At 41.3% G+C, this 11,532-nt stretch overlaps 1 protein-coding gene across 9 annotated transcripts in view; it reads right to left on the reverse strand.

The window, feature by feature from the left end:
• Nucleotides 1-6,949, reverse strand: part of DLG1 (discs large MAGUK scaffold protein 1) — a 250,368-nt gene extending 243,419 nt beyond the window's left edge. For 4 of the 9 annotated variants that reach the window (XM_045903117.3, XM_045903116.3, XM_045903115.3 and 1 more), the window contains exons 1-3: nucleotides 5,979-6,358; nucleotides 5,465-5,514; nucleotides 4,669-4,800 (exon numbers count right to left, since the gene is read on the reverse strand). In XM_045903117.3, coding sequence (XP_045759073.1) covers nucleotides 4,669-4,800; nucleotides 5,465-5,483 — 151 coding nt within the window. In that variant the 5' untranslated portion in view covers nucleotides 5,484-5,514; nucleotides 5,979-6,358. Of the gene's footprint in view, nucleotides 1-4,668; nucleotides 4,801-5,464; nucleotides 5,515-5,701; nucleotides 5,725-5,978; nucleotides 6,359-6,726 lie in introns of those variants that run through there. The other 5 variants (XM_045903114.3, XM_045903110.3, XM_045903112.3 and 2 more) reach the window with 4 other exon arrangements.
• Nucleotides 6,950-11,532: the final 4,583 nt, after the last annotated feature.

Here is an 11,532-nt window from a genome sequence, read left to right on the forward strand (position 1 = left end):
GATTGAGCCCCACATCAGGCTCTCTGCTCAGCAGGAAGCCTGCTTCTCCCTCTCCCACTCCCCTTGCTTGTGTTCCCTCTCTCACTGTGTCTCTCTCTGTCAAATAAATAAATAAAATCTTAAAAAAAAAAAAAATGTGTGCATGTGTATACACACACACACACACACCCCATATGATCCTGCAATCTCGCTTTTGGGTATCCCAAAAATTGAAAGAAGAGTTTCAAAGAGGTATGTGCACACCCATGTTCAAAGCAGCACTATTCACAATAGCCAAGAGGTGAAAATACGGGGCGCCTGGGTGGCTCAGTCTTTAAGTGTCTGCCTTCGGCTCAGGTCATGATCCCAGGTCCTGGGATCAAGCCCCGCATCAGGCTCCCTGCTCCGCAGGAAGCCTGTTTCTCACTCTCCCACTCACCCTGCTTGTGTTCCCTCTTTCGCTGTCTCTCTCTGTCAAATAAATAAATAAAATCTTTAAAAAAAAAAAAAGGTGAAAATACTCCAAATGTCCATCAATGGATGAATGGATAAACAAAATGTGGTATATATATACAGTAAAATAAATTCAGTCTTAAACAGGAAATTCTGTCACATGCTACAACATGGAGGCACTTTAAGAACATTAAGTGAAATGTCACAAAAAGACAAGTACTGTATGATTCCCCTTATATGAGCTATTTACAGCAGTCAAAATCATAGAGACAGAAAGTACAATGGTAGTTACCAGGTGTTGGGGGCAGGAGGAAAAGCTCCCGGGAGTATTGTTTACTGGGTAGAGTTTTGGTTTTGCAAGAGGAGTAAGTTCTGAACTGTTTTTACAACAATGTGAATATACTCAACACTATCAAACTACATTTAAAAGTGGTTAAGATGATAAATGTCATTTTCTTTTTACAATTAAAAAAAGAGGAGTCATACTTCTGAAACCCAGTATCTACAAATTTAAATGTCCTTTACCATGTTCACAAGGCCTAGTGAAATTTAATTAATAAAGTAGCAACAAATGAATGGAGCCAAAAATCTCAGAAGTGGATAGTGTTATTACATAATCCATCTTCATTTTGAAAAATTTCAGAACTAAAAAACCGCATTAAAGTAAGCTTGCTATTTATTGCAGACAAACTATACAAATCTCGTGATTTAACTTACTCAAGTCTCTAAAGTCAGCCTGATCTTGAGCCCAGGTTTTTCTCCTGTGTGCAAGAAAAGCAGATGAATTCTCTGACCCCGTAAGTAACTCCAGGGATCTAGACTAGTATGAAATCTTTGAAGACTACTAAGGTTGTCTTGACCTAAGAATCATAAATGACCTCAAACCAATATGGACCTGAACACCTGGGCTCTGACTTGTAATCAAACTATATCCAGTCTACTTTACTGACAAATTTTCAAATATAAGTACAGGAAATGAGAATATAAAATCAAATATATTAAGTTTTCAAAGTGTTCTCATCTAAATCACGGATTAAAATTAGGCAGACTTTATTTTCCATTTATAGAAAAATGATCACCAGATACTTGGGGAATAAATTTTAAAGAAGTCTATATAGCTCATGGATTTTTTTTTAGATATAACTTTAAATATTCAGCTCTAAAGAAACAACTTACCAGCTGAAACTCAAAATTAATAAAAACTGTTCTACTTTCAATAATTTTTAAATCTTCAAGACATCCTTCAACGTTACTAGCAAACAACATAGCTAGGACAATGATTGCCATGTTTCACTGAATCGACGATATTGACTCTAAGATGCACCATTATTTCATGTGCCACTAAGAATGTAAAATCACTTCCAACATACATCAGTCATAAAATGTACCCCAAATTCAAAGATATTAAAATATTTAAAAATTGTTATCTCAGAACAGATGTAATGCAATATGTACATGCCTATTCCTCTGAACAACCCCCAGGTACCAGAAACATGATCTAATTAACATATTTCAACTACAGAGGGAAGGAGAAAATAAATCAACATTTCTATAACACCAAAATCCCAGAGCCCCACACAAACTTCTTCTAAATGCGTGAAAACAGTCAATACAAACTACAAGCTCAAAGAATCAATAAATAATTATGCAGACAGCAAATCCAAAGAAGTAACTACATAATTCACTACAGCTAAGGAAATGATTTCCAAACTCATGCAGTGAAGAACCTAAGCACCAAATGACTTTCAAACAACTCAGGTGGTCAAGACCCATGTCTCCTTAAATCCAATGGTCCACAGGTAACCAGCTCAGAAAACAGAGTGCCACCTACTAAAGGAAAAAACAGTTAATCCAGGATTTTTCAGCACATACTATGAACACAATAGACACTAGTTTAGCTTAGGGCGATGTACAGGTTTAAAGTACATTAATACGCTGTTTCAAGAACAGTGATACAGGTGCAAAGCAAAAAGAAAATCTTACCTAAAAATTTTCACAAACTGACAAAAGTAACAAAGTTTAATAAATTAACCCAATTTCAGTAAATACAAAAAATGCATTTATTAATTTAGTAAACAATTCAATTATAGTATGGAAACACATAAAAATCTCTACTAAATTTACCCATTTCAAAATTCCTAAAATCTATTATTTTTCTTACACCAAAATTTGATATCACATCCTATAAAACATTAAAATGTATGTAAATCTAAATATCAAGGTAAATTCATTCACAACCAATGAAATTATACAGGACTAAGAAGACTGACAAATACAAACTTCTTAGAAGACTAATTCTCTTAAAATTCAATTATGTGTAAGAACAGATAAACATTCAAAACAGGCAAGGCGGAATATATTTTAAAAATCCCTCCACACATACCCTCCAAATCTACCTCCAATCTACAGAGAAATCGAAGTGTAGAATCTGTTTACTTTACTGACCATTTAATTTTCTTAAGTCACAGACTTCACACAGAGAAGGACTACACCCATCTATGTCTATAGGTAAACGACGACATACAAGTCATACTATTTTTTTCTAAACAGTGACTCTACTAAATAAAACATTCCTAGGTTTAATGTTGATTTAGAAAACCAAATAACTAAAAATGTTTCCCTTTTTTTTTTTTTTTTTTTAAGGATTTTTTATTTATTTATTTGAGAGAGAGAGAATGAGAGACAGAGAGCATGAGAGGGAGGAGGGTCAGAGGGAGAAGCAGACCCCCCGCCGAGCAGGGAGCCCGATGCGGGACTCGATCCCGGGACTCCAGGATCATGACCTGAGCCGAAGGCAGTCGCTTAACCAACTGAGCCACCCAGGCGCCCAAAATGTTTCCCTTTCTTTTTGGCTGTTTTTTCAGAGGAATCCAATTTGATCATCCATTTGTACCTTAAACATCAGAGCTTAGAAATTCAAATGTAAAAAATGTCCATCAGTTTAAACAAAAAAGACAGAATGTTGATAATTTTTGAAGATGGGTTACAGTTAATTATATTAATTATATTGTTCTCTATTCTTGCGTAGGTTTTTAAAAGTCTATAATAATATTAGATTTTAAAATTATTCAAGTGTACTGAGGGGTCTTCCTTAAAATCTTAATTTTAAAACAAATTTAGTAGAGAGTATCAATTTAGCGTTAAGTTTTTTGACAAAATACACTAATTTGAAGGTAGTCCACAAACACATCAAAAGTTACTCTATTAATAAACAGATGTTAGGTACATATTGACTTGGAAGTTACTAAGGAAATAAATGTAATGCAATGAAGTACATGTCCTATTTATATAGTCAGTGATTAATAAAAAAAATTTCATTCTTAGAACTGGAAGGGACAAATTTTCTAGTTCTGTGGTGTAGACCACTTTTCTAGGTACCTATAGGAGAGGCCAGACACCATCTTGTTTTATAAATTGGGAACTGTGTACAAAATATGAGATTCTGTTTTAAAAAAGAATCTAGCTACTTTAAAATCAGAGTGGAGGAAGGGCTAAAAGCCATTGTTCTAGTGCATTCACATTCTACAGAAAATATAGTGACCTAGAAAAGGTCAAATGACTTATATACCATTCAATTAATGGCAGTGTAAGGAACAGAATTTAGGACTCTTGACTGTTTGCCAAGTTCTACTTTAAAACAATGCACCACCTTAAATTTAAGTTAGTTATGAATAATATTGTTTCAATTTTCTTGGCTACAAAATAGTATTAGACAAAATGACAAAATCATCTCTAAGATAATTTTCCAGGTCTAAAATTCTGACTCCATGAATGCTAAGTTTAAACAGAAGTCTATATTAAGGAGATGTATGTCCTTAAACATAACAGAACTCTTCAAACATTTTCAGGGACTTCAGAGAAATAGAAGTCAAATATAGAAACAAGCTAAAAGTTAGTTATTCAGTCTTTATTTTTTGAATCCTGAAACATTTCTGCAACTTCTCCATCTTTTAATAGTTAATGCTGAGGATATAAAACACTGTCACCAAAGACCACTGAAATAATCATACTGAAAGTTTTTTTGGTTATTAGATATTTGGTTATTAGATATTTTTGGTTATTAGATATTTTTGGAAAGGATATTGGCCTATCAAACATACAAGTTTGATGTTCAACTTACTGAACGCCTTACAGAGAACCAAATACATCACTCTGTTAAGTTTAAAATAAATGAATTCAGAAAAGCATTAAGCCTAGCTAACACATAATGGTCACGAATAAAGTTTTAATTCCCACCTATTAAAGCCTGAAAGAGGTTGCTCTGAAATATGTTAATAACCCGTTCTATGGAACTTCTGAGCTGTCTGTCTTCAGTTTGGTTTAGTTTTGAACGATATTCTTCCAAAAGGTGCAATGCTCTCTGGGTGTCTGAGAAGAAAAGAAGAGCCTGATTAAAATTACACACTACTTATGCAGCAAATAATTCTGCAAGACATCTAAACACTTCCCCAAATCCTCTCAATCAATGCTACTACATTCACAAACATATGTATTCCCTAGAATAATCAAAAAAATTTTTTAAATATGTCACATAAAAAGGACGATAAGCAGTTGCTAATAAATGTGTACTAGTAGTCTACCACAATAAAAGACTGATCAAGACATTAGTTAACATAGCTTCAACTGATCTGATATGCAAAAGCAGATTATCTACAATTTGTCATAATACAAATCTTAAATGTTTCAAAATACTAGCGCTCTTAGCCTGGATCCTACAATTGCTCACAAAAGAGTGTTTAGTAAGAATCACAAAGTAAAATATTAAAACACCAATTCAAAGTTTTTAAAAAGACATTTCAGAGGAGTGAAATTAACTGCCTCTCCAGTCACTAGAGAGATGTCAAAAAAGAAAGTTTGAAAAACATTTAGATGTTTCCCTCTTCTGAAGGGTATGAGGCTTAGATTCCCTAAGTAGTAAGGCTAAAACGATGTTGTCTCATCAGAATTAAACATTTTTAAAACACAGCAATCACAGAACAGACACACACACACACACACACACACACAGGAGAGTTCCGAAATAAATTCTCACCTTGCTTCCGGACTGGCATTTTTCTCCAGGATCAGGAAGAGGGCACACACCTTTAAAAACAGAAAAGAAGCAACTAAAGCAAAGAACAGAATTGTGGTTAAACTAGTATTTCCCCCTGAATCTCAAATCGAAAAACTCCCAGCCCTATTTGAAAAGGCCACCACCTGGCGAAGTTTTCCTAAGTGAAAGAGCGAGCCTCAAACCCCAGCAGTGTTAGTCGATCTACAAAGCTTTTACCTAAGGGTGGGTACCCCTACAAATTAAAAGCAGACAGAAGCCGGCTTCCCAATTCTCCTCGAAAGCTGCTCCCTCTCCAAAGGGCACTAAATGCCTAGACGTGGGGCCACCCCTCTCCTGGCGTAAGTATGCATATTCCCCACCTGCTACGGGGGGGGGGGGCGGTGCAGAGGCGCTCCGACCCTTGGCCCCTAAGATAGTAGCGACCGTACAGCGCTGAGACAGGACCAGCTAAGCTGGTCACCCCACCCCACTCGGGCCCCCTCCTCTCGCTTGCCTTTCTCCTTGCTCGCTGCCTCCGGGCTACTCCAGCGGGGGCCGGACAGGGCTGCGGCCGCTCTCCGCGACGCCCTCACGCCCCACATGCACACCTCCGCGGGCCCCCACACCTGCGGCGCCACCACAAAGTTCTTGCACGCGGCGTGCGCTCGGAGCTGGGGTGCGCTCCCGACCAGTCGGGGCGGCTTCCCCGCCCTGCCCCGCTCCACGTCCCCCCGCCCCGCCCGGGGCTCGGGGAGCTGAACTGAGGGGGGTGAGGGAACGGGGGAGGAGTTCCCCTTGGCGGCCGCACCCCCGCCGCCGCTTCCTCCTCCTCCTCCTCTGCCCGGGCCGCCTCACTCGCCGCGGCCCACTACCCGCTCGCCCTCTCCCCTCCAGCCGCCCCACCCCCGGAACCTCGCCTCCTTCCGCGCCCCCAACCGCTCTCCCCCCAAACTTTCCGCCAAGATGGCGGCCCCAGAGCTGGACTGCCGCGCCCCCACGTGACCGCCTTCCCGGCGCTCTCAGCCAATGGGAAGTGAGGAGGCGGCTGGCGCCGAGCCCCGGGCTCTCAGCGCTGCTACCTTTGGGTTGGAAGGGGGAGGAGGGCCGGGAGGGGGCTGGGGAACGGGAAAGGGGACCCGGGGAACATCCCAAGTGAGTCTCCTCTCTTAAAGGGCCGCCACCGAAGTGGCTCTGAGGACAAAGGAGTTGACACACAGACTCTACAGGTGGTCCGTCGTGGCCCTGGAAGAGTCCGCCTTTACCTCGCCTTAGCCCACCGGTGTGTCCCGCGGTACAGAGCGAGTAGCGCGCCAGGCCCGGAAGGGTCTGGGTGTCTGAAGAGAGACGTGACCTCACCTACACCAGATCCAAGACACACGTTCCGAGACACCCTTTAACCTCACTAAACACGTGCTGTTTTCAAGTCCTAGGCAGGAGAGAGTGCCTGGCGCCCCCGGGGGTAGATCCCCAACCGGGAAAATCGGTCTTGGGAAGGAGTAGACTGCAACACCCACATTAGGGGCGGGGGCGGGGGCGGGCGGGGCCTGGAAGGGGGGAAGGGGGAGGAGTTTGGGCGGGAGCTGGGGGGGTGCAATCTCTGCACCGTCTTCCACTTTGTACTGATTTTTTTTTTTATTCGCCCTTCAGCAAAAGTCTTTTGGGAGGAGGGGGGTTGAATAAAGAAAGGCACGTAAAATAGGGAGATAGATTAAGAGTTTGAGGGGTTTACTAGAGGGTTTTTAAGTCTAAGTGATTAATTCTAAGTGTGAATGTATTGAAGAGTGGAAAGAGAACATTTGTTCCTTCTTTCACTCGCTCATTCATTCACACCCCCTTGCCTGTGCCCCACGCCCAGTCATCAGTCTCAGGTATTACCCAAGCTCTGGCGGCCCCTTTAAGAACTCACCTGTAGCTACCTCCTGCGAAAGCCAGCGCACTCACGGCTGGTTTAAGTTTAGACTGCACGTCAGAGAGGGACTTTGGGTCGGCCAGAACCCGGCTCTAGGTCTGAGCCACCCGGGTTGTAGAAGAAGAAATTGCGACAAGCTGTCCAAGTCACTGTTCAGATCTTTGAGCCTCGTCTGAGTAACAGGGACCTCCCTCCTCTGAGGTCCAGAGAGAATTTGCCCAAGGTCACTCAGAGTTAGTAACAAAACTGGAAACGCGAAGATCGTCTTTCAAAACCGGAAGACTCTTCTGGTAAACCTGACAGCCTTTCGCCGAGGCCATATGCTGGGGCTAATAAAGGGAAGTCCCCGAAACCTTGTACTGTAACAGTAACAGTTACTCAGAGGCATGCTGACCACGGGTTGCACTTTAGGATTGCACCTTGGAATTCTAACTTGAGCGAATCCAATGACTTTAGAGCTCATTTAACCCAATCTCTCAGTTTAAGATAAAGAAACTGAGGTTCAGAGAGGGGAAGCAACTTGCCCAAGGACATATAGGCTAATCAGTGACAGCAGCCCAGAATTAGTTTTCCTATCTCTAATCAGGGCTGTTTGCACTGTGATTTTGGACAACTTGACAGTGGTATGTTGGTATATTAGCAGCAGATGTCTGTGCTCTCCTAGGCCAAGCATCTTGGGAACTCGAGCAACAGTTTAAAGCAACATTCCGTGGAAGAAATGGGATGAAAAAGTGAAAGGAAGCTCCTAAATGCAAGAAGCGTAAATGGAGAGATTTTTAAAATAGTGAACTAGGGAGGTTTGTAATCGTGAAAATAACTGATGGCATGCATGCTGTTATTGTCAAGACTTCATTGATGAATTGTGAATGGAATAGTTCCAGTTAAGGAAGCATTCTAAGAATGGAATCCCTTCAGAATTCAGGAGGAAGGAGGGATTTTGCCCTCACCCTTAATATCATTCATTATTCATATACATTCACTTGCTAGGCAATGAGGATAGAAATAGTTAAGATCCAAACCCTGCTCTCAAGGAACCACAGCCTGTAACAAATGGATAAAGGCCAGTGCAGCTTTTCCCAAGGGCCACTGTAAAGTCAAAAGCAAAATTTGTGTGAGTTCTCAATGTCATCCTAGTCTTCCATTAAAGACAAAGAGGAGGGAGAGGAGGAAGAGGATGACAAGAGGGCACAAAGCCCTTCCTTCTTGTCATCCTCTAGCTCTGTTGGTTGTCAGCAGTGTCCAAAAGCAGAAATGAGCACTTCTTCCATCCTTGGGGGCCAGAACTAGTCCAGGCCTAGAATGAGAGGTCTTTATTCCTTATTCCTCCTTTCTATTCACCTGTATTAGTTATCTATAACTGCATAATAAATTCCTCAAGCTTAGTAGCTTAGGAGCTTAAAACTTAGTAGCTTAGTAACTTAAACAGCAATAAACATTATCTCACAGTTTCTGCAGATAAGGAATTCAGGAGGACCTTAGCTGGATGGTTCTGGCTTAGTGTCTCAAGAGATTACAGTCAAGATGTCTACCAGAGCTAGTCATGTAAAGGTTTAGTGGGGATTAAGGGAGGCTCTTCCAACATGGCTCACTCATACGGCTAGTAAGTCAATGCTGACTGTTGGCAGGAGGCCTCCTTTATTCACCATGAAGATCTTTCTATAGGACTGCTTGAGTGTCTTCATGACGTGGTTGCTGACTTCCTCCAGAGCAGGTGATCCAAGAGGGCAAGAGAGCAGCCACATCTTTCACGACCTAATTTCAGAAGTAACACTCCATCATTTCCACAGTATCTTATTGGTTACTTAAGTCAGTCTCAAGAGTATGAGTACCAGGACCTAAGAATCATTAGGAGGCTGCCTGCCACATCATCACAACATACAAAGCCATAACATCTGGATTTCTCCAAACAACTTTTATTTCCTTGAAGTCTTCCTTACTTTATGCAGGTAGCAGCTGCCATTGAATAGGATCCAGTATAACATCTGATTACTTTTCCAAACGCCTCATTAAATTTTTTTAAAAATATATAAACTTTCCAGCCCCATGTTAACTTTTCTTTCAAATAACTTAAAAGACTTTCGGAGTCAGAGGACCACAGGGAAAAGCTTGAAGCTCGCATTCTTCTATTGAGTTGTCAGAGAGTTGATCTCTAAGAATATTGTCTCTCAGTTCTAAACTTTCCCTCCCCTACTACCCTTCTACCCAAGCCACCCATAAGCTTCACATCTCTGGCTTTTTCTTTTCCCTGTTCAGGTCCCCAGCCTATCCTCTGTAAAGGTGTTCAGGTCCTGCCAGATCCTACTGCATCATTTTCTCTCACTCTGGCAGAGTGGCAGCATACCACCTGTGCCAAGGCAGTCGCTGAAAGGAAAGAATGTGGTGCTGTCAAAAATGCTTATGCCAGCTTAGGCTGCAAAAAGAAGAACAGTGCTGAGGATGTGAGAGTAATCATGCTGGTCAGATCTCCACAAATTGCTCAGGGGGCATTTCCTGGCAGCAAACTTTAAGAAGAGTCTACCTAAACTAACATCTGGAAAGAAGAAAGTAACCAGAACAATCAGGGAGATGAAGCTTTAACCCAAGAGGAACAATTGTAGACTCTAGAGTCATTTCTTTGAGAAAAGAGAGGGATCTGGGGTGCTTGACTTCAATCTTCAAAGAGGCTTATTCTGTGTATCTGGGGGGCAGGACTAAAGTTACAGGGACACAGGAAGTTCTTCTTTAACATGATTTGTCAGAAATGTCCAAAATTCCTAAGAGCTGCCCCAAGATGGTGAGAGTTACCTATCAAGCAGAGACCAAAAGAATCCAGCAAAGCTTCCTTGTCAGAGGGAGGTTCATACCCAGACAGAAAGTTGGGCTAAGTGACCTCTGAGACCACAGTTCTAAGCATTTGAAACTTCAGTCTCTGCTGTGGTATTGTACCATTTTATCTTCATCAAGAATCCATTCTATTCAGTTTAAGTGGTACCGCGACTGATCTCCTTCTGTATAGATAATTCTTATCAGAATAAAAGGTACAAGTTGAAATCAATTCTCTTTAAAATGTGGACAGTCACTCATCTCCATGACAATTAGTCCCTGAACTCATGCTTTTTTAATGGATAATCTACCTCAAATTTCTATATATGGTGTAATGGGTTCCTAAGTGGGTATAGGACAAAACTGGTATACTTTTAAACTGGTATAGCCCTTCATATAGTGTTCAAAGACAGAATGGACAGAGACAGAATGTAGTCTCACAGCAACCTATTAGATAAACTTATTGGCTGTGATCTCCCAATTTGCAGAGGAAGACACTGAGGAAGAAAGAAAGAAGGCTGTCTAGGACACCAAGTTAGCTGGAAATGGAGCGGGAACTGAACATTAGTTCATTGTTTTTTCCATTAGACAGTTTTCCTTTTCTCTACCTGACTCCTTTCCTTAAAAAAAAAAAAAGCACACTGTGTGTGTGTGCATGTGTGTGTATGAGAGACAGTCAGCACGTCAGAGAGAAAGATACTAAGAGAAAGAAAGGGACTGCTGAGAGATATTCTGATAGAATAAAGCACACATAATAGGCTAGTCTTTACCTATTTATCATATATTTGAATACCTTTAACAGCTGAGACAATTTTGATGGAAATAGAAATATTACCTATTTCTGACCACAAAAAAATAAATATCCACACCCTAGTTACATGTTATGACTAAATGAGTTGGGTTTTTTCTTTTTTCTTTTTCTTATTTATTTATTTGACAGAGAGAGACACCTTCTCTGGTGGGAACACAAGCAGGGGGAGTGGGAGAGGGAGAAGCAGGCTTCCCACGGAGCAGGGAGCCCGATGTGGCCTCGATCCCAGGACCCTGGGATCATGACCTGAGCCGAAGGCAGACGCTTAACGACTGAATCACTCAGGCGCCCTGGTTTTTTTGTTTTGTTTTGTTTTTGTTTTTCAATGCAAAAGGCATTTATTTAAATGACTTTAGCTTCCTTCTCTCCTTCCTTTACCCTGACAAGTAGCCTTGAGTATAAATGAGAGGTTCCACAAACATATGGGACATCCAACCTGGAAGGGCCATCAGACACTATCTAATGCCTCCCTCTCCTTTGTCAGACAAGTGGAGTAAGCTCCAGAAGAGCTCCCAGACAGTAGCAACACACAATTATCAAAGGACT

This window comes from Mirounga angustirostris, unplaced genomic scaffold, assembly GCF_029215605.1.
Source record: "Mirounga angustirostris isolate CCGP_5_RB_7025 unplaced genomic scaffold, mMirAng1.0.hap1 SCAF_1, whole genome shotgun sequence".
NCBI classification, from domain to species: Eukaryota; Metazoa; Chordata; class Mammalia; order Carnivora; family Phocidae; genus Mirounga; species Mirounga angustirostris.